At 50.2% G+C, this 23,442-nt stretch overlaps 1 protein-coding gene across 5 annotated transcripts in view; it reads left to right on the forward strand.

Moving 5' to 3' along the window:
- MAPK4 (mitogen-activated protein kinase 4) overlaps positions 1-21,613 on the forward strand; it is a 179,046-nt gene extending 157,433 nt beyond the window's left edge. For all 5 annotated transcript variants that reach the window (XM_053571750.1, XM_053571748.1, XM_053571747.1 and 2 more), the window contains 4 exons: positions 6,450-6,594; positions 11,819-11,980; positions 16,191-16,392; positions 19,018-21,613. In XM_053571750.1, the coding sequence (XP_053427725.1) occupies positions 6,450-6,594; positions 11,819-11,980; positions 16,191-16,392; positions 19,018-19,693 (1,185 nt within the window). In that variant the 3' untranslated portion in view covers positions 19,694-21,613. The remainder of the gene's footprint in view (positions 1-6,449; positions 6,595-11,818; positions 11,981-16,190; positions 16,393-19,017) is intronic.
- Positions 21,614-23,442: the final 1,829 nt, after the last annotated feature.

Below are 23,442 nucleotides of genomic sequence, written 5' to 3' on the forward strand. Positions count from 1 at the left end.
TGGGACCACCCACCCCATCACTCTGTCTCCCTGCCCTGCTTCACTCTTATTCCTCATGCTTATCTCCACCAGACATACCACACACGTGTTCGTTCAGCTGTGCTTCCTACTAGAATGTACACCCCGTGAGTACAGGGTCTTTGTTTTTAGTTCACTGCTGGGATCAAATCTCAGCTCTGGGCTCCACGCCTGTGGCTCAAGCGGCTAAGGCACCAACCACATACACCAGAGCTGGCAGGTTTGAATTCAGCCCAGGCCCGCCAAACAACAACGATGACTGCAACCAAAAAAAAAAAAAAAATAGCCAGGCGTTGTGGCGGGCGCCTGTAGTCCCAGCTACTTGGGAGGCAGAGGCAGGAGAATTGGAGTTGGAGGTTGCTATGAGCCCCTGACACCATGGCACTCTACCCAGGGCAACAGCTTGAGGCTCTGTCTCAAAAAAAAAAAGAAAGAAAAGAAAAAAAGTCTCAGCTCTGCCAATTATTAGTTAATTTGACCTGGGCCAAGTTATGCACCTCTATATCTTTTTCATAGAGTCATTTTGATAATTAAATGTACTACTAATAAAGTGGCACTTGACACAGTGCCTGGCACATTGCAAATTCTCAATAAATGGCAGCTAACGGTTATGATTGGTTATTTTCCAGTAAATTTTTATATCCCATGGGTCAGCCATCTGGAGAAGGCCTCTGTGGCTACTTAAGCATTCATCTCATCTTGAAGGGAGCTAGAAATAGAAGCCTGCTCTCACCGGGGAACGGTCAAAACACTGCTTACCTTTCCAAAGCAGGTGAACTAAAGGTCTCTGGGATACTAGTTCTCAAACATGGCTACCTACTGGAATTATCTGGGGCATTTTAAAAATTACTGATGCCTGGGTCCCACCCACAGAGATTCTGATATAATTGGTGTGGTGGGTGGTCTGAACATTGGGATGGTTTTTAAATTCCCCATGTGCCTCTAACCTATAGCAAGTCTGAGAGCCACTCCTCCAGAGTGCCACCAGATTTCCTCTTGAAAGTCAGCTAGACACATGTCTATTTATGGTTTGGCAGTTAAAGCATCTTCCAAAAAAGAACCATTTGGTCACAGACCAGCCCATTAAAAATTAATCACTTTGGCCCAGCAGGGCTCCTCACTTAAAGATTGCTGTTGGTTGTGATGCAGCATCCTAGGATGCTAATGCCTCACAGAGGAGAATTGAAGATCTTCCAGCTGCACAAGTAAATGGGGAAACCGAGGCTGGAGCAGCCAAACCAAGCCTTCCCTCCACCTATCTCTCTGCCCAGCACAGCCACTGGTCCTGGCAAGGATGGTGGTCGTATAGAGAGCTGCCAACCCTGATATATTTTGTCCTGTCTCTGAACTGTATTAAAATTCAGAGTTCATGATTGGGAGCCCATGAGGATAATATCCAAAGCTTTTACCTGACTGTGAGCTCTAGTTGAATTAGAAGACAACCACATTTCAACAAAGTGCTTTTTAAAAGAAGCCCCACTCCATTGTTCCCATTCTCCTGCTGTTTGAAAGTAAGAAGTACATTATACTGAGTGAAATAAGCCAGACACAAAAGGATAAATCCTGTATGATCCCACTTCTATGAGGTCCCCAGAGCGGTTGAACTCATAGAGACAGAAAGAATGGCGGTTGCCACAGGCGTGGAGGAAAGGAGAATGGGGAGTTGGTGTTAAATAGGGACAGATTTTCCATTTTGCAAGATGAAAAGAGTCCTGGAGCTGGATGGCAGTGATGATGGTGTAGCATTGTGAATGTACTTTATTCACAGAGGAGAATTGTAACTTTAAAATGGTTAAAATGGTGAGTTTTGTGGTATGTATATTTTACCACAATTAAAAATAAATTTTTTTAAATGGCAATTTTATCATAATTTTCTTTAAAAAGAAGTGACCACATAGGGTCTGGAGGGTTCAATAAGAGTCCTACAGGAATTTAACTGGGCTTTTGGTTGATTTCCAGGGAAACCTGGGAAGAGATGGTGAGTTTCAGGATGTGGCCAGAATCCCTAAGATCATGGAATGGGGCAGGGGCAGCCCTAAGAGAGTGGTCAGCGTGGCAGCACTTAATGCATCTTAGAAGCTAGTGAAAACTCAGTGCAGCTCATTTAACCATACTATTTCTTCACCCATATTATTTTAGCTGCAGGATGGAATGTGCCAGATGATTTACCAATGATAAATGGTATGAGATGGGCTTTGAGATTTGTGTTCCCTCCTTCAGTTTGAAAGATTCCTGGCTGCATGTTTTCCTGAAAGTGAGTTTAAAGGAATGAGTTTGGAGTCAGCAATAAGAGGGGCTATTGGACTGGTGTTCCTCTTTTAAAATGTCTCTTGCATGCCTCAAATGTATATTAGCACAAATACAAATTATACCTTCAAAGGGATAAGGCCATGGAAAGCTGTGTATGTCTGCTGAAATAGGGCCTCTGGGAAGTTGTTGTTGTTCTAAACGATCTTTTGATGAGTATCTATAACTCAAAGAATTAACCCCTATTATGGATCAGTCTGACACCGAAACCCATAAATGCATAACTGTGCACACAGTTATGATTTAATAAAAATAAATAAATAAATAAAATATAGATCAGTCTTCTACTCATTTGAGAAATCCATCTGGCATTAGGCAAGGCAATTCATAAATTCATAGGGCAAGCCAGTATAGTAAAGATAAGCCAGGAACTTGCTGGTCCAAGTCTGGTCCTCTAAATTGCACCACCTTGTACATGGAGAAATGGAATCTTCATTTAACCAACCAAGGTCCTCAAGGGATTAGAGCAGCCCCCGCCCACCCCCCAAAGTCTGAGAAGCCATGCTGTGGGACATCAACCAGGGGGCTGTATTGGCACATCTCCCCTGGGGCTGTTTGTTCTCTGCTTGGACTCTGTGCGTGTCTAGAGAGCAGCCCAAGCCCCCCAAGAACAGCCCTGGCAGTGTTAGAGGGCTCTCCCTTGTGAGAGTCATGGAGCCCCAGGTGCCCATAATAGGAGCTCCACCTGCAGAGCCTGGGGCCGAATCCCCTTCGTACAGCCTGTGTGACAGGGGAACAGGCTGCTCCCCTCTCTGTGCCTCCGTTTCCTCCCTGTGAAAGGATTGCCTCATGGGATGGTTGTGAGGATAAAGTAAGTTAATCCATTTAAAGCAGATAAAACGGTTGGAGGAGCTTGGGGACTGTCAGCTAGTATTACCATGCTGTGCAGACTCCCGTCTCACACACAGCCCTTCATCTGTCCCCAGAGGCTCAGAGAACAAGCTCAGCTCATCCCACAGCTGACAACCCTGTACATGTGTGAAGGCAGCTCTCCTGCCCACCCCCTCTCTGTTCCATCCTGTCTCTTCCCTTCCTGTGTGACAGCCCTTTGATTTCCACTGCACACCGCCAGGAGGGCTCCAGGGAGCCTCAACCCCACCAGAATCACAGGAGGCTTGCAATAGTGCCACTTTCCCCCAGGGCTACACTTTGCTTCTCCACAACCTGTTTTTTTATTTATTTATGTATTTATTTTTTACTTGACCTAGTTTCTCCCAGATCAGACAAGGGAGCTTGTGGGCATTCCTGCCCCTGTGGAGGAAACACAGGGCCTGGGGCCTGCCCGAGGCTTTCCTGAGCCTGCTCGGTCAGTTCCCTGCTGTCCAGGCAGCGGTAGCCTCTCCACCAGTGCCACACCCGCTGGTGAGGAGCATAGGACCCCTACTGCAGGCCACAGGCCTGGCCAAGTGGCCCTTCTGCAGCCCATACTGGAACTCCTTCCCTGCCGAGCAGACCTAGGACTGGGAGGGGCACCAGGCTTCCCTGGGTGGCCACTCATGACAGAGATCAGGGAACTCCAAGCCATGGCTCTGGGCAATCTGCGTGTCCGTGAGCACATCCCTTGGTTCTGATGCGGGAGTCCTTGGGGACACTGACTGCCAGAACAGAGGTCATTCTCCCTGGCCCCTCCCATTTTCCAGGTATACACGGATCCAGTGTCTCTCTGTCCCTCAGCACATTCTAGGTCTCCCCACCCCTTCCTTTATTCACACAGCCTCCCCATAACCAAGCCACATGTCCCCCTACATCCATCTGAGATGCTCCCACATGTCAAAATCAATGTGAACTTCACCTCCCTGAGACCTTCTCTGCCCCTCTGCCCTCCTAAAGTGTGGTTTTCCCCACCTGTCCCCAGCTACCGTTTATTTAGTATGTCTGTGGGGGGGTGGCGGCAGTGTGCAGAGTGAACATGGTGGGCTCTGGAGCCAGACACCCCCACCACTTCCCAGCTGTAGGGCTGGGGCAAGTCCGTTACGGCCCTGTGAAGAGCCTACGTCCAATCCAGGTGACATACTGCTGCAGTGCTGCACTGGGCAAGTCCTGCGTAAGTATAGATCGTGATTACTTCATTTCTTCACATCCACATTTCATCTCTCTATCCCCATGACATGCTCTTTGACAACAGGGATGATCCTAACCATCTTCGTATCTGCCTCATGGGGCCAGCACATGGTGGGCTCCCAGGACACATTCCAGAAACTTTGGGTCAAGAAGGTCAGACACCTCCACCATCCTGGCCTGGAAACAGTGTGAGGGGAAAACAGCCCTTCCTGTCCTATTCCCCACCTACCCACACACACTCAGAGCTGCAGGTGACTGGGGTTTTAAGCTTGGAGAAAGTTGTCCCATTTACGATCGCCATACCTGTGAGGGATGAGTAGGCACATTGTCATCAAAGGGTGAAATAGAAGGTTCATTGGGTCGTGACTTCTCCCCCAACCTTCCAACTCCAGACAAGAAATCAGGCCCAGCACAGTGGACGCCAAGACAGGTCAGGCCGAGGAGACTTGGCTCCAGAGCAGAACTAGTGCCCCCCGAGCACTGGCTTCCAGGGCAGTGACCAGTGCCTACTCCGCTTCTGGAGTGACTTCGATCCAGGCTGTTCTGAATTTCCTGACAGGCAGCTGGGACTAAGTGCTGTCTCCCTGCTCCCTCTGCAAAGAGAATGCTTCAAGCTTTAATTATATCTTCTCTCCAGATCTGTTGGGGGTTCCTAATTATGCTCTTGACAGGGAAGCTGCTGCTAGATTGTTTCCCAAACACCTTTGAAGCTTTCAAAGTCAAAGCCTCCCATGGGCTCTAGGTGACTGAAGGGACAGCAAAATGGGCTGGCAGGACCAAGGCTGAAGAAGGTCCCATGAAAGGGTCTAGAAAGGGAACCCCATCCAGCTACCTCCCAGTGGGGACAGGGTGGCAGGAGGAAAGAGACAACTGGGAAGGAGCAACTCTGTCTTGCCTTCTGAGTGCTGGGTGGTGTTCAGGGAGATCAGCGGGAATGTGGGCTTTGTGTCTTCTCAGAGTACTGATGAGCTTGGTGCCAGGTGACCATGATACCTGCATCAGACGGCCTCCGTTTGTGCAGTGTGTGCCTGCTGTCCATCCACTCACTCCCCGGTCATCCTGGAGATGGACACACCCTTACCTGGGAAGGCCAGGGCTGACCACTGAGGACATATTCCTCTCTACACCCAAATGGGGCATCAAAAACCATCCCTGCAGTCTCCCATTGGAGCCCCTCAGTCTCACCCTAACCCCAAGACTGTTCTAGGGAATCCAAGTGGACATCTTCCAGATTTTGCCGTTGTGCCAGCTTTCTGAATCACGTGTATTTTCCTATCAGGTATAAGAGGTATGCCATCATATGTGCTGTAAGGAAGGATTCCATCCCAGACCACACATCACTGAGCAATGGCCAAAATCAGCTAGGACATTCACCACCACCACCACCCCCAAAAAAGACACTGAGTAGAAAGCCCACAATCTTACAGCCAACAAGAGCAGTGTCTACTTGTTTAGGGCTGCTTCCTGTTATGAAAAAGGCCTCATCTGTTCTCAGCAGGGACCCAGGGTGTCTGACTTTGGAACAGGAGTGATTCTATCTTTAGCACCAAGCAAGACACCCCCACCACTTCCCAGCTGTAGGGCTGGGGCAAATCGGTTACGAATACCATATCAAATGTATGGTTATTTCTGAGATTCAGGTGCCAGATAAATAAAACTCTAGTGTCTCACTGAAACTCTAGATGGTGGTAATGAACTTGATCAGGGTTCCTGTTCATGCATTCTTGCTAGACAAGTACAGATGAGTTATGCAACGTTACATCAAGTTAGGCTGGGAAATCATTCCTTCTATAATATTGCTATGCTGGATCCCTTTCTACAAAGGAGAACCCTTGGCCTCATAAAATTCCTTCATCAAGGCCTCTGAGCCCCCACAAACCAGGCCCAGCCCCTCTAATCAGATCTCCATTCACTTATGTTCCTTCAAGATCAATGGAAAAGAAGCAAGAATGAAAAGGCCCCTGAAAGGGGCCTGATTCAGGAAGGAGACTGGAAGTGGCATGGGAGAAGGGGAAGGGTGGTGCTGATGACTGATGAATGGAACCAGGAATTTTGTGTTGCAGGGTTATCTGTCAGAAGGGTTGGTGACAAAGTGGTACCGCTCCCCACGATTGCTCCTATCGCCCAACAACTACACCAAAGCCATCGACATGTGGGCTGCCGGCTGCATCCTGGCTGAGATGCTCACAGGGAAAATGCTCTTTGCTGGTGAGTTGCTAACCCTGCCCCCTTCCTCTTCATCTGGTGCTCTTCCAGAAGAAGGGATAGCTGAGTGCAAAACGCATACTACTCACAAAGCACGCTAATCCTTCACTGAAATTACTTCTGTGGCTTTTATGACAGTACTTGGAAGCAACTTATTATAATTGTAGGCAACAATACTAGAGAGGCTAAAAATTGCCTTTTGAGCACAGAACTTTTGAGGTTAAGTAACCACTTTGCTATGACCTGAAAGTTTGTGTCTTCCTAAAAGTCATAGGTTTAAATCCTAATCTCCAAGGCAATAGTATTAAAAGGTGAGGCCTTCGGGAGGTGATTAGATCATGAGGATGGAGCCCTCTTGAGTGGGATTAGTGCCCTTATAAGGGAGGCCCTAGTGAGTGTGTTTACTTCTTCCCTGTGTAAGACACAGAAAAGGTACCATTCGCGAGGGGTGTACCCCTCCCCACCAGACACCAACCTGACAGTGCCTTGATCTTGGACTTCCCAGACTTCAGAATTATGAGAAATAAATGTTTATAAGCCATCCAGTCTATGGCATTTTGTTGTAGCAGGCAAAATGAACCAAGACACACTTATATTCAAATACCTTGAGACTGATAGCTGAAAACATTCACCTTACATCTTCAGCCCCTTCTTCCTCTCTTGGAGGAATAATTTTTGTTGTCTATGGCACAAAGATCCCTAGATCTTTCTGCCTAGAAAACTCCTACTGAGCCTTCAAACCCCAGTTTGTGTTCTGTTCTCTGGGATGTCTTCCCTAACTCCCCAGGGCCAAGTCACTCCTCCTGGTGCACTTCATATTCACTCTCACCCCCTCTCTTCTTGCTTGGAAGTGTGCTGGCTCCCTCCCTTCCTCAGCCTCCTTCCTCACCATTGCTTCTTTGCTGTTATTTAAAAAAACCTTTTCTGTGACACATGCCAGCCAGCTGGCCCCATCACCCTTCCATGCCAACACCTACTCACCTCCATCACCCCCAGAGACTGGAGGCACTGCTGTCAGAGCTCCTCCCCTGTACTGGGTCCCACTACCATTCTACGTGGCTGGTATGGCTCACTCATCTACTACCCTGGCTTCAGAGTCCCCTCCTCAATTCCTGGGACCTTCACAGCCTGCTTCAGCTGTCATTTCCATGTCCATGCCCTGGACTTTTGTGTAATCACTGGAGCTGCTCTGGGGAGGAGAGATCTGAAGTGGGCATCAGCATGGCAAATGCTGGCAGGCTGAGCATCCAGAGAATAGAACATTAAAGCTGGAAGGCCTGAGAAGTCACCCACCCTGTCCCCCCACTTGACCAATGACCATGGTGCTGTCCAGCAGGAGGACCTGTGCTCTCCGTCCATTTGCTCCTTGGAAGCATGGCCGGCCTAAAGCCTGCAGGGACAACCTATGCTCCTGGGGCTGCCCCAATCTGTTGGTGCTGGGAAAGGAGGGGGTGAGAGACAGAGTAGGAGAGAGTCACCCCAGCCCCTCTTCACGACCCAGGACCTAATAAGATTCCTCCCCCCCCAAAGCTTCTGAGCTGTACAACAAGTAAGATAGCAGCAGCCCTTCTGGTGTCCCCAAGAGCACAGTTGTGTCCTTAGGATTCATCTGGGTTCCTTCCACCCTGAAATCTCAACTTTCCCTGTCTGCCAACCCCAGCCTGCAAGTGTCAAGGCTGCTCACAATCCCCCCTGATGTGGAGCTGGCAGTTCTCTGTCACTGACCTGGCTATTCTTTTTCCTTGTCTAGTGACTGTGTTACAGCGGCTGGTGCAGTAATTAGCTCGGCAGGTGCTGCAGACTGCCTGAGTCTATAGGTGAAAAGGAGCTTCCCATTTCACCAGTTAAGGCCCCAGGCTCTGACAACTGTTTTGTGTGCACAGAACATGGTACCCAGTGAGCACAGTGAGAAGGGGACAGTTAAGAGGCAGTGGGAGAAAGTAAGATGAGATCCAGGGAACTTAGGATCATAAGACAGAATTTAGATGCCATCCCCAGAAGGGGCTCTGGACACCTCACCACTTGCTTAGCAGGTGGGTTGGGTTCAATAATGCAGGGTGGGGAATTAAACTCAGAGAAGATGAAATGGCTAGGAATGGCCTTGCTAAGGGCACATTGGCAGGACTTTAAGACAAAAGCCATGTCTGAGTAGCCAAGAGGGTCTTTATACTGGATGCAGGTAAGTGTTAGGGGCTCTGGGAACAAATTTATCCAATGAGGAGTGATGAGAAACCCAGCAATGAGGGTGTTAATCCATGCCACACTAGACTTTCTTTTCTCCATGCTGTCAACTTTCTCCAGTAAGTATTTAGGAGACATACAATTTATTTTTAATGTAATCTTAAGTAAGAAAAAAAGAGGTCAAGGGAAAACAATAAGAAAGTAACAGGAAGCAGAAATCAGGGTTCATGCCACATCTAGGCCCCACACGTAAATGTCTTCCTTTGCCCACTGGACTTGGAGGAGCCCTTAGTGTTTTCCTTCTGGAAGATTTTGTGGTTTGGTGGATCCTTGACCAGGTGCCAGGGACATAAGACTGAGTAATACATAGTCCTTGTTCCCAAAGTTCTGATGGTCCAGTTGGAGATACAAAGGTTTAAAACAACAACAATGAAAACTAGCAATACATAGTGAACCAGTCTGTTCCCAGGGTGGACCATTCTGCTATCTTATTTTTCCAGCTGAAAAATTGCAAAGACTTCTCAGGTCCATGTTTTTCGGCCAATTTAAGGCTGGAGAAAAGAGGGAGAACAGGTGAGAGGGAGGTCCAGCCCTGAATACTGACTCAAAAATCTACTCCTTGCACATGCAGCCACTAAACCCTGGATGGCTCAACATCCTTGGCCCTGCAGCCACCACAATGTGGGTGAAAGGTGCCTGGTGGACTCCATTCTCCCAGCCTTGAACCCTCAGCTCACAGGACTCTGCTGCCACTGCCCTTCCCATGGGTGACACTGTCAGGGCAGATGGAGGAGGGCAGGTGACTCACTAAGGATCCTGATGGCATGATCCAAAGTGAACTGACTTCTCCCCTCTAGGTTTGCCACTCCATGGTCACAAATGATAACCATTTGTGATGAGATCTATCATTTGTCCTCAAATGATAACCATTTGTGATGAGATCTAGCTTTGTCCTCACACAAAAGTGTCCAACAGAGAAAGGGGGTGTGCATTGGCCAGGGTGGCAGGACAGCTCTTCCTGAGCTTCTCTCTTACCAGGTGGAAAGTCCTCCTGCAAGTCCTTCCGGCGGACTTCTGTCTGTGTCTGAGTGAGTCACTTGGCCTCCCCTTATTGCAAGGGGAGCAGAGGAAGCAAACAGCTGTTGTGACATGAAAAGGACATTTTCCCAATAGGGAAGTGATGTCAACGGCAGGATCCTCCTCCATCCTTAACACCTTCTCTCATTTTTCAACAGTGTCTAAATAGACTCAAGGCTAATATGCATCCCCCAAGTGGCATCTGTCACCACAGATCACTCAAGGCTGATTAGGACATAAATTCCCCACATGGATTTATCAGTTCCTCTCATAAAAAGTCACTGTCCCCCAGCTCCTAGTAGCAAGGGTAGCCAAGATTCATTTGACATCTGCTACAAGCCAAGTAGTTTCCCAGCAGCCGTCTAACATCATCAAACGTGATTGCTTACAGTAGCCGTTCCAAGTGTGAACACTTATCCTCATTCCACAAAGGATGGGGAGAGAGAACATGGGCACTAGGTCTGCCTCCGGTCTGCCACCAAAAGCTCCTGCTTCCTGGCCCACAGCATGGATTGCCAACCCCACTGGCTTGCCTCTCATGTGACACCATTGATCCCAGGCAGGGGCAGACAAGTGAGGGAGGCTAGTTCTCTGCCAGTGACCCCTGTGGCTGATGACACTTCTCCCAGCACAAAGCTGTGTGCTGCTGGCCTGTGTGTCACAGAAAAGAGGGGACAGGGTCTCTTGAGCAAAGTCCCACCACTACCTCTCTCTGCAGCTTGACTGCCCATTAACCTCCTGGTCCCTTGGTGAGTGGTCTGGACTACTCATTTGGAGAGGAGACCCCACAAGTCTGTTCCAGAATCCCTGAACTGACCCTCCGTGAATGGACAGGCCACAGGGACCCCTTCAGGGGAGACCCTGAGGCTGCAGAAACTTGCCCAGTCAGCATTCACACGTGCGTAGGGCCACATAGGGCATTGGGGGACAACGTGGGAGAGCTCCCAGCCTAGGCACCACCTTCTAGTAGCCTCAAATCCCACAGGAATTCATAATAAGAGGAGATCCCTCTGTGCAGATGGGTCAGGGAGGCTTCTTAAGGGAGGAGAGGGTTGAGGACTTAGCCCAGTAGAGGTGAGTGGAAAAGGGCAACCCAAGCAGGAAACAGAAAATGGAAGGAATGGAAGTGTGAACAGCCTGCAGGTCAGAGCAGGGCAGCAAGGAGGCCCATCTGACCAGTGCGAGCAGTGCCAGTGCTCCACATGGCAGCCAGCAATGCCGGGGTGTGGGAGACAAGCTGGGTCTCTGAGGCACAGAGAGACTGAAGTTCGTATGGTTCAGAACTTTTGTCTCATCCATCCCCAGCTTTCAGCATGAGGTCTGGCCTGGAGAAGGTCTCAGCAAATAATTAATTATTCACTAAATGAATGAGTGAATGTATGAATGAATGCTTGAGTCCTGTTTCCCCGTCCCCCCCTGCCCCCCCATCCCTGCAGACTGGCATAGTCTGTCTTCCTTCTCCTAAGGAGCACAGAGCCTGTCTGCCCAAAATACATCCCAAACCCAATTGGTTATTCCTGAAATTTTTCTCTTGAGAGTTTCCTGGATTGGCTCTGATAATTGGAGACTAAAGGGTAAGGCTCATTCCTAGACTTCAATCTGTCCCCTCCCCAGCCTGGTAAGAACACGCAGAGGCTCATGGCAAGGAGCATCTGGAAGACTCTGGACCAGGCAATGCCCATGCCCTTAGTGCTTGGCCTATCAGACCGGTCTGCTCCAGAGGCACAGGGCACTAGGGTGTACACGGAGCCTTGGAGGCGGCCAGCTTAACCTCTTCCTTCTACATTGACAAAGCCAACCCCTGGAGATGGCAGCAGCCTGTCCACAGTTACACAGCACATTAGTGACAGAATGAAAACCAGAACACCCGTGTCCCAGCCCAGGGCCACCCCACTGTCCCATGTTGCTCCTCCTCGGCCATCTGGAGCCACCTGGGCAGCCCGCTTAACCACCTGTGTTTGCCTCCCAGGGGCTCACGAGCTGGAGCAGATGCAGCTCATCCTGGAGACCATCCCCGTGGTCCGGGAGGAAGACAAGGACGAGCTGCTCAGAGTGATGCCCTCCTTCGTCAGCAGCACCTGGGAGGTGAAGCGGCCGCTGCGCAAGCTGCTCCCCGACGTGGACAGTGAAGGTACCTGAGCCCGACAGCCAGGCCAAGCACCCTGCCGGGCTGACCTTGGCTTCACCTGGCGGGGTCGGGGGCAGTCTCCTTCCAAAAGGGCAAAGCGCAGCGCGCTGACTGAGAAGTAGCAGCTCTAGCCCCTTCCAGATGGAGGAGTGTGGCCCTTAGGCAGCCCTGGGGCAGCATCAGTGGTCCTGCACACCCTACCTACAGCTTCGCTTCTTTTATACTTCTTATCTTTCTCATTTGCCTCCCTCTACTTCTTTTCCCATGGAAGGCGTGGCATGGGGCAGAGAACAGGAGCTTTCTCCAGCCCAGGGCCAGACCCAGGTTTCATTTCAAGATCCACCAGTGACCTGCTGTGTGGCCTTGGACAAGAAACTTAACTTCTCTGAATCTCAGTTTCCTTCACAGTAAAATGAGTATAATCATACTTACTACAGAGGGTGGTTGTGACAATAATTAAAATAGAATTTGAAGCCTCTGGCCAGGATAGTTGCTCCCAAAATCTTACTATTATCACTGGGCCCCATACCTACCAGAGGCTTCTTTTGGAAACCCTGTATTATTGGATATAGGTTCAGCCAATTGTAAGAGAGACCCAAATTCTCAGTGGCTTAAATAATATTTGTTTCTTGTTTATTAAAAAGAAGTTAAGTAGTTTATTTCTCTCTCACACAGTAATCCAAAGGCAGATAGTCCAGGGTAAATGTGGTGAACTTGGTCTGCAAGTTCATCTAGGGGCCCAAGCCCATTTCATGCAATCAACCTAGGGTGTTGCCTTTATCCTCCTGGAGGAGGATGAAGAGGGAAGGGAAGAGTCCCTTGCTCTTAAGGTCATGAGTAGATTTGTAGACCTTACTTCCAACCATGTCCTATTGGCCAGAACTTAGTGCCATCCCCCCTGTGCACTGCAGAGGTGGCTGTGAAGTGGACATGTATGCTATGCCGCTTTGCGTTCATTCTCACAAAAAAGAAGACAGGTGGGGGGGTGCAAAGCAGCAGTCCCTGCCACACTCCTTCCCCATCTAGAACCCTAGAACCTGGATGAACACTGTCTTTGGCCCTGTTCCCCATTCAGTCAGTAAGCTGCCTCAGTTTCCCTCACTAAAGACAGGAGACAATAGGAGCTTTTGATTCACCATAAATTAAGACTTAGCCCTTCCATATTTATTTTGACCCCCAAGCCTCTGTAAAAGCCCCACCATGTGCCAAGGGCTGTATTCACTTCTTATAAATTCTGGATCAGGGCCGTGGCAGCCATGCCCAGCCCCCTACTCCCACAACAATCCATATACACACGACAGCCCCTTGGTGACATGGTTCTGGTTCTCCATGCTGGGCGTTTCCCAGAAGAAATCAGAATTAGTAGCTGATGGATGATAAACTTCTTCAGTGTGGTCACCAGCATCAGCCAACAGTTACTAACCTGCTGTGGCTACAGATCAGTGTTAGGGACAGAAATTCAAAGGGACACAAGGTGTTCTGGCTGGAGGACGGGGGACACTCACCAAGATCAGTGTGCACATTAGGGAGCACATCCTAAAGCACTGTCGAGGGCCCTGGGTATTTGGGGAAGGGAAGTGAGCCATGAGGCTCAGGGAGGGACAGAAGCTAGCCTGGAGGAGGTTTTGAGGCCCGTGAGTGAGACAAGTCACAAACCTGATTGTAGGAGGTGAGGCTGGAGGGTGGCAAGGCCTCGAATGCCCAGCTGATGAGCTTGGACTTGGTCCTGTTATAGAGCAGATGCTGGCTAGTGCCAAGCTTGCTTCTCCCTCCCAAAATGCCGACTTCCACCAATATTCTCTTGTCTGCCTCTGGCCTCGAAAAGTGACCCCAGTCTGCCTCTGTCCTTGGAGAAATGAGGCATCCCTGAAAAGAAATGTCAGTGAAAGAACTTCAAGTCCACCTGTCCACAGGAGCCATCAGAGGACCTCAGCTTCACTCCCTCTGCTGTAAGTTTGAGGCCAAGGGAAGGTGACAAAATCATACAGAAGCCTCATTATGTAAGAAATTCCTAAATAACTTCTGGGGAGGTTGAGCCCAGAGAAGAGACATTTAGCAGGGGTGTGGAGTTAAGGTAGAGCTAGAGCTGTGTCAGATAACCCTGAAATCTCTGTGGTTCAACCCATCGGCAGTTTATTCAGAGACAGTTGGGAGCATGGGTGAAAGGGAGGGTCACAGGCCATCCGAAGGCCTGCCACCTTCAGCATGTGGCTTTCATAGTTGCAGTAGGCATGCACTTCCAGACAAAGCCAGGGGGGAGAGGGCAGAGACTCCTGTAGGAGGCTTTTCTGGGTCAAGCCTGGAAACAGGGTACACACATTGCTTCCACCCAGTCATTGGCCCCAGGTGCACAGCCGAATCCCACTGCAGGAGAGGCTGGGAGGTGCAGGCCAGCGTTGTGCTAGTCTGGGGGTGGGGGTGCATGGGATATGCCTGTTACCTGGAACCAGAGAGGGGGCAGTCGTGAGGCAGAGAGGACATGCGATGGGGGCCCACTGAGGGCAGAGCTAGGCCCAGGGGTGGCCGTTAAGGGGGTGGGGCATATTAGGTTTGATAGGGGAAGGCTCTTCTAGTGTTTGGGCCTCCCAGAAGTATTTGGGCTCCCCGACAGCTGCTCCTTAGCAGCTGCTCCCCCGACAGCTCCTTAGCAGCTGTCGGGGAGCAGGAAGGGACACTCTCATGCTTGCTAGAGTCTGTGGAGCAGCTTTGAGGTTGGTGTCTTCTAACTCCAGGGTCTGCTGGTCTTTTTAATGATAATGACAGTGATGCTGCTGCCTGCCAATGTTTAGACCTTTAATTCCCTTGTCTTTTGTCAGAAGGCCCAATAGTGAATGGGTGGGGCTGGAAGCCCAAAGAGAGAAAGATTTGCCCTGGCCTAGAGCTGGGCCCTGCACTGAAACACCCAATTCTTGCAGTTCTGGGAATTTGTGGGGTTGATGCTCATTTAGGTCTTCAACCCCAAATCCAGAAACACCTCCAAGCATCAGAGTATCTTGGGTGATCAGAGTTACTGCTGCTTAAAAATCTGTCAGTCTAGGGTTACACAGCAGCACCACATCCTCCTGAGAGGCCAGTGACCTTCTGAATCCATTGATTTCCTGAATCACTGATGAATTTTCCTACACAGAGATCCAGGGCCACTGTGAGAGGCAGGTTATTGATGTGGGATAATGCATACCAGAAGTAGAGGGGTCCAGCTCTATCTACTTTTCCCATGCCACATGGGCTGCAATGTGAGTGGCCAAGTCATGATTGAAGTGGAGACTCCAGTGCTGGAAGTAACACAAATGTCTAGGCTAGACCTTGCACTGAGATAACCCAGGGCAGAGCTCCCAAGACAGACTGGTCCCTTCCCCATGCTCAGGAGAAAGGACATGAGTACCCATGTCCAGAGCTGATGTTCAGCCAGCACCTGCCTGCCAGCTGCTGAATCTTGATATCCTCTCAGGCTGGTTGGCAAACCACCTGTACAGGAGCCCTTTGAATGTCCTTCCCTTCCCCAGGTCCCCACTGCTCAGAATTCCCCCTGATCGGCCCATAAAAGGGCTACAGCCTGGCACAGCAGGGGACCTCGGCCTAGTTGTTCAGTATTGTGAATATCTATCTATCTATCTATCTAATCCAACTGGCTTGTCAAAGCTCCAGGGGCAGCCCGTGGTAGAAAGCCCTCTGGACTCAGACCAGGAGCTCTGGGCTGTGGAAGTCCCATCCCACTTTTCTTCTATGTCACCTTTCTAACTTCTGGTACCTGGGACTCCAGCCTGAGGTCTCAGAAGCAGGGCCCTCTGCCCCGCCCCACAAGTGGAACCATTTTTGTGGTGTGGTCCATACTGACTCCTAGAGGACTCCAGTAGAACTGAGCCCCGGGAGCCCATAGGAGCCACCCGCCCACTAGCACACCTTGTATTGGTTCCCCTCCCACGCCCCTACCTGTGCTTCCTGGGTGCCCTGCACATAAGCCAGCTGGACCTACTGTAACCCACAGTGGCCCTGAGCAGGTCACTCCACCTTTGGGTCTCTATTGCATTCAAAGGCAGCCTGGTCACTGTCCGCATCTCTGGGCTGTGGTGACCATCTTGGGAAATAAAATGGCTACAAACCTTTTTACAAAGGAAAAGTGCAAACTCCAGGGAATGTCTGCACACGGAGGGGCACCCTTCTTAGCGTGGTGGGGGCCACTGATGACTTTCCTGTCCCATTTTGCCCCCCACAGCCATTGACTTTCTGGAGAAGATCCTGACCTTTAACCCCATGGATCGCCTAACAGCTGAGATGGGGCTGCAGCACCCCTACATGAGCCCATACTCATGCCCCGAGGACGAGCCCACCTCGCAGCACCCCTTCCGCATCGAGGACGAGATTGACGACATTGTGCTGATGGCCGCCAACCAGAGCCAACTTTCCAACTGGGACAGGTGCGGGTACGTGGGGGCCACATTCCTCTGTCCTTCTGTTTCTGTTTCGCCTCTGATCCTCCATGGCCTTTCCCTCTGTCCCCAAGTTGTATAGAAAATTGGGCACTTTCCCCAGATTAGCTTCCTGCCTATCTCCTGTCCCCGGACACTCCCAGTAAATGACCCACTGTGGGCCATGTGTGTGGCTCAGGGCCCTCCTTTGAGCAGCAAGCACCCTCAGCCCATGTCCCGCACCAGCTGAGTCTGCTGCACATAGGTCAGTGCATCACCGGGCAAGCACCCAGGAAATTAGTACCTACTGCAGGAGCTCACTTCTGCAATAATGCTAGACAGGAAAATAAAGCGGAATTTACCATCACAAAACACTTTCTCATGTTTCACATCATTTGCACCACCTGAGAATGCCCTGGGGGCTCCATAGTTACTGCCTGTTGACACATGGAGAAGCTACAGCTCAGAGGTTAAGAGGCAGCCATCATGTCACACAGCTAATATCTGGCCTGCATGGGGCCCCTTCCCAACTGTGTCCATGGCAGGTGCTGCTAAGCCATGTTAGGACTATTTCCTCCTAAACAGGGCTTGGCTTCAGAATCTTCCACAAGGGTCTCTGGAAGCCACAACCAATGAATCAGTGTTGGGTAGAAGATACATTTTTGAACAATTTCTGCCTATCACGCAATGATCTCTTAGATGGTTTCCTATTCTGACGTTCTTAGATCAGGCAGCAAAATGTTTGGGCATCACCATCTGCCAATTCTGGGTGGGAGTCTAGAAATAGCAGTCAAAGGCTCAGCAGCAAGGACTCTGAGGGAACCTAACTGGGAGTCCCACTGCTGTGGGAATGTGACAGCTAGTTATGTAAGTGACAGATGAGCAATTTCTCCTTTTTAGTCATTTGACAGATGACAGGTTCCAGATTAAGGAGGCATCCAGAGAGGGCCAAGGCAACGTTGCTATTTTTTGACAGGTTTGCTCATTTGTTGTTGTCAATTGTTTTCAAGTGTTGCCAGCAAATAGAGATTAATGAAGCCTCTCTCTTCTGCCACCTCCATGCAAGGCCTGCCCTTGATCATGGCCCCTGCAGCTGTTCCCTTCCTCCACACAATGTGGAGCATTGGTTCAGCGAGGTTCATCCTACACTTATCGTGACTGTGGGCTAGGGCAGGTGCCAGGAAACTGTAGCAGGGTTTCTTTGGCTGCTGCCTGTCAGCTCCAACCACCCTTCAACCTGGTGCACCTGTGCTAGGACCTTTCCTATCACACCTGAGGAAGAAGATGACAAAGGCTTTGCTGCTCTGGGAGACTACTTAACCTCTTCAGAAGCTTATTTTCTCATCCATGACTCAGAGGTGATAACACAAAGGCTACAGGGTTGCTAGGAAGACTACAGTAACGTACATGTGGCTCTTTGAGCAGAGCGGTGAAGGGTTAGGGTCTTCACAAGCTCTTGTTTCTAGAAATCTCTGCAATTTCAAGGTCATTCAAGTGAGGAGCAGTGTTCAGCTCTAAGATTGACTCTGCCCCTAATGGCACCACTGGGAGGTGGACAGTACTGAGGTTTTCCCTTCCTCTCAAACCATGTGCTGTGGACTGCAGCTGCCTGGTCAGCCCCACATGGCCACACCTGGCTGTCCTTGGTTTGTCTTTGGTCCCATGTGAGCTCCAGCCTTCTTGCTCCTGGAGCAGCTGGCTGTGGGCTGATGACTCCTCTGGGCTCCCTGCCGGGCCCCTGTAGTGGGACTGCAAGGAGCACCTGGTGGGAGGAGGGGCAGGCTAAGCCAGTCCATCTGCCCTTCTTTTGCTCTTGACCAGCTGACTTCAACAACACAGGGCAGAATTCCAGGATCCTCAGCTTCCCCTGAAGGTGTCTGCTATTTTCTGTAGGCCCCACCTGCTCAGCATCAGTGCCGCTGCTGCAGAGCACCCAGCCAGGTCCCTAAAGCAGGGGTTCTTAGCTCCCCCTAAGCCTTAGAATCAACCTGGGCGGGTGTAAACATGCTGATGCCGGGTGCCACCCTACACCTACTGAATTACACCAGAACTGGGGGGGGGGGGAGCCAGGCAGACATGACACTTTATCTTAATTCCCCTTTGTGAGTCTAATCTGAGCCTAGGTTAGAAAAACTTGTGCAGAATTTGCTACCCGAGATGTGGTCCCCAGGACCTGAGACATCACCATTAACTAGGAACTTCTTAGAAACTCAGAATTTCAGGCCCCACCCCAGGTATTCCAACTCAAAATCTTCACCAAGATCCCCAGGTGATTTGCGCGTACATCAAAGTTTGAGGAACATTCCATAGGTGAGTCCGCTAGAAAGTTCCATGAGAACGGAGACTTTTCTTGTTTACTTCATTGCTGTGTTTAGAGATGTCTAGAACAGTGAGCCCCTGGCACATCGTGGGCGCTCAAGAGTTATGTGTAGGGCTTCCAGCGTGTACGAAGGAGGAGTACAAGCGTTAAGGGAACAGTTGGTCCCCGCCCCAGCCAAGCCCTCCAGCTCACAGCTACCGGTCCCACCACCCACTGCCTGGGGGGAGGTCAGAGGCTGGAAGGAGCGGAGGCCTGGCTCCTTGCCGAAGCCAACCCCCCTGAGGGCCCAATCGCGCTCCTTTGTACCCTTGCAGGTACCCGGTGAGCCTGTCGTCGGACCTGGAGTGGCGGCCCGACAGGTGCCAGGACGTGAGCGAGGTGCAGCGCGACCCGCGCGCGGGCTCGGCGCCGCTTTCCGAGGACGTGCAGGTGGACCCGCGCAAGGACTCGCAGAGCAGCTCGGGCCGCTTCCTGGAGCAGTCGCACTCGTCCATGGAGCGCGCCTTCGAGGCCGACTACGGGCGCTCCTGCGACTACAAGGTGGGCTCGCCGTCCTACCTGGACAAGCTGCTGTGGCGCGACAGCAAGCCGCACCACTACTCCGAGCCCAAGCTCATCCTGGATCTGTCGCACTGGAAGCAGGCGGCCGGTGCGCCCCCCATGGCAGCGGGGGCGGCGGACGCGGTGGCCCGCGAGGACGAGCCAGCCAGCCTCTTCCTGGAGATCGCTCAGTGGGTCAAGAGCACGCAAGGCGGCCCCGAGCGCGCCAGCCCGCCGCACGACGGGCCCGAGGGCCTGGCCGCCTCTCCCGCCGGCCGCCCGGCCCCACTCGACGGGGGCGCTAGCCCCCAGTTCGACCTGGACGTGTTCATCTCCCGCGCCCTAAAGCTCTGCACCAATCCGGAGGACCTGCCGGACAATAAACGGGGCGACCTCAACGGCGCGTGCATCTCCGAGCAGACAGAGGCCTTTTCCAAAGAAAGGTGGTGAGGGCGGAGGAGGTGCTCAGGCCCCCGCCCACGGCAGGAGGCCACCTTGGCAAACCCGGCCTGGTCCGAGGAGGCCACCACCCTGGCACCTCCACTGCCCTTTCCACCCCTCTCTGCTGCCTTGGGGTTAGCAGAACACAGGAAGGATCCGAGGAGCGAGAGGAATGTCCATTGCTTAAACTGCCTTAATAAGTAGCCTTTAACCTCTGGGAGCAGGTTTGAACAGGAGCTTGGCTTGGGGGTTGATCACTTTCCCGGGAACGGGGAAACCTGGTGGAGTGGCAGGGAAGAAACACCCCTAGACAGCGGCCTGACCGCGCGTAGGAATCTTGCAAACATAGTTCTGCAGCTGTCAGGCTCAACTAACCTCAACTGGCAGCTGAGGAGGGGAAATTAGGTCTCGAGAAGTGGAGTGATTTACCTAAGATCACAAGCCAGCATCTGCCCACTATATAATGTCTTCCTCTGCTGGGGTCATTCTGGCTTTTTGGTCAAAAAACTTGGTCCAAGCTGTTTCTTCCCTGCTGGTTACCATCTGACCCACCAGTTGCTCTTCCATTCAGAGCAATGTTTCTTGTATTCTGAAATTAGAAACTGAACCAGTTTCTTTCTCCTAGTCATCAAGCGTATTTGTCTGGCTCCCCAAGTACTTCAATGTTCTCATCTGCCACATTCCTGTATTTGCCTCACCCCTGCATGGTCCGAAATCTTTGTTTTCTGGCCAGAGTGGTTTGGGGTCCATGAGTAAAAACAATGTTTCTCCTAGGCCTGTGTGCATACCTCCTCCAGCCCTCCCTATGCACTTTCCTGGCACGCAAAGACACAGCCCTCGTTCCCCAGTGGATGTCCTACATGAGCGAGGTTGAACACAGCAACTCCAAGATCCCCTCCAACTTCCCCCTCCTAATTACCCAGCCACTCCCACACAGCTCCGGCCCAAGCCTACCTCCTGACCTCATGTTCTCCGCATGAATCGCTCATTTGGAGGACAGCCTCTGCAAGGCGCCTCTCTAGAGCAAACGTGTTAGGAGAGAAGGTTTCACAGGGGACCCCCATCCTTCATTAATACTGCACTTGATTTTGATCATCCATTTAGCCTTGGCAAAGAGCAAACCCTGAAGAAATGCAATGGAGAGCAAGTGACCTTAGGGACAGTAATCCAGAGAGATAGGGAGGTGTGAAAGGAGGGTGTTAACATCAAGGGCTCACAGGGGCCAGCATGGGGAGCTCAAAACAAGTAAGGGGGACTCATAGCAACCATCTCCCTCATAGTATAGGCCAAGGTGAGTTTGGAGCACACAGATGCAGAGGTGCACTCACACCAAGGAAATGGTGTCAAGACACAGCAGGCCCTCTGCCAAAACATGGGGTGGGGACTCTGGCAGCCCTTGATCCAGTCCCCTGGTATGCTCTGGTGTTCATTTCTACTACTGGTGTTCAGCTCCTCCCCTCCCTAACATTCCCAAAGATCCTCACAGGAAGTCCAGCCAGTATAGGAAGAGGAATACCTCAGTGCTGGTGTAGGGCTTGGTTCATCCCCACATCACTGCACCTTAAACCTAATCAGCAAACCATAGTTTGTATGTTGAAACCTGCAACATGTTAGAAACTTATATTTAAAAACGGAATTAATCACACTGACCGATTTTTAAGTGGCAGATATGTAAATAGGAAGTGTTTAGGTTTCTGCTTTGGTTTTCTTTTTTAAAAGAAATGTACACCACTCCTCATGTGCCATTTTGTCCTTAGAGGGCGGCTTTACTTCTTTGGTAAAGGGACAAGCTGCTGACCTCGACCAGGAGTTCATATATAACTGTTATTACAGAGGAATTATTATAACTACTCATGTTTTTTTTTTTTTTAATCTATTAAACATTGTTAAAGTTGATCAGGACAGGCCAAATAAAGTTTTATTGGGACATAGATTCGTTTATGTATTATCTCATTCATTTATGTATTACCTGATGCTGTCTTTGACAGTGGGTGATTCGTCAAAGCCAAGTTGGCTTCTGCAATCCTGAAGGCCAGTATGTTTTGGGGGGAGGGAGGAATCTATGAAGTTTGACAATCAGGAAGTGACTACAGAATTATCTGGTGAGGCCTTGCAGCCATCCATACTGTGGATTTCTGACCAGAGCTGGTCCTTCCTTCTGGTCACAAAAGATACCAACATCATGAGAGTGGGGGAAACCAGCCACCTCCCATGGGCTACACCTCACAAATGCCTCTGATTTCACCCATTTGGAGCTGACCTCTTTGTATTACCTGTGTCAAAGTGCTCCCCCTAACTTCATTCTCTGCAAATGCAGTCGACCCTTGAACAACATGAGCCAAGAGGCCTGTTAAGCTAATTATCAGATTCTCCACAAAATGTCAGCTGACCAGAACTATTCTTTGCTGAGTGGATGCAAGTGAAGGGAGGCCCAGAGCCAAGGCAGAGACCTGCTTGAAATTCTATATTGGAAAAGGCTCGAGGCCCAATGTGAAAGAAATGGGGCATGGGGCAGAGGTAGTGGAGAAGCCCAGACAGCAAATAACACCAAAGAGGAAGGAGGACTGAGAGAGGAGGAGAGAAGGCACCCTGAAAGAAATGTTTCATAGCCACGCCTAGCCCCCTCTGTTGTAAGAGCATCCCAGGGATATCCTATGTATGACCCAGGCATCAGCAAAGTATGGCCTTGGAGCCACATGGTTTCATGGGGACATAGCAATGCTCTTCATTTTCCTATCATCTGGTCCTGTCTTTATTTAAAATTGTGATATTTTGTTTATCATGGATTTTTTGCAACAATTTAAAAAGATTTAAAATATTGAAATAAAACATTAATTTTGGTTACTGAGATTTTTGGCACCCTTAAATTCTTAGCCCAAAGTCAAGGCCTCACTCGCTCCATCCTGGTCTATGGCTGCTTCCCTCCTATAGCAGCAGAGTTGGATTGTTGCAGCAACGACCCTCTGGCCCACAAAGCCTGTGATATTTATTACCTGGCCCACCAGAAAAAGTTAAGACCCCTGGTGTAAGATGCCCTGTGGTCTTCACATCTTTGTGAATAAGTACATGGCTTGTCTTGTCTTTTCTAGCCACTGACATTCCAATTCAGAAATGTGGTTTCACATGTGGTTTCTTATTAGACATCTCTTACCTTTCTTTAGGGAAATGGCTTTATTTGCCAGTGAGAAGTTAACCTGAAAGTGTGGGGATCCTCCTATTTGGGCTGAAGGGACATTGTGCCATTTTAACTAAAACTAGGCTTTGAGCTAGATGGTTAGAACAGGGAAAAAGGAAACCCAACTGCAACCAGTTGTTCTCAGTGGAATTAATGAGCTCTACGCAGAGAGGGGAAATATCTGCTGTCCCCAGCTACATGGTTGTGAGTCAAATTGTAGCAAGGAATATCAAATAGCACCTTTTATTACTGAGACTAAATGACTAAGAAAAACTTAGCCTAGGTAATACCTACCTGGGTCATAGTCCTTGCTTCATTCATTATTTTATGAATATAAATAGATGAAAATTCACAGATCATCTAATCCAACCCCTCATTTTGCAGATGAGTAGACTGAAATCCAGAGCAGGATAGTAATTTGTCCTAAGCATTCACATTGTGAGTGGCAGAACTAGAAATAGAATCCACATAATCTTTCCAGGATCAAACTCATCTCATTCAGTCTAATTGGGGTGCAGATGCTGGGACTGAGACTCAGAGGAATGAGATTGGCTCTGAGAGTGAGAACAGACAGACCACAAAG

This window comes from Nycticebus coucang, chromosome 19 (genome assembly GCF_027406575.1).
Source record: "Nycticebus coucang isolate mNycCou1 chromosome 19, mNycCou1.pri, whole genome shotgun sequence".
Lineage (NCBI taxonomy): Eukaryota > Metazoa > Chordata > Mammalia > Primates > Lorisidae > Nycticebus > Nycticebus coucang.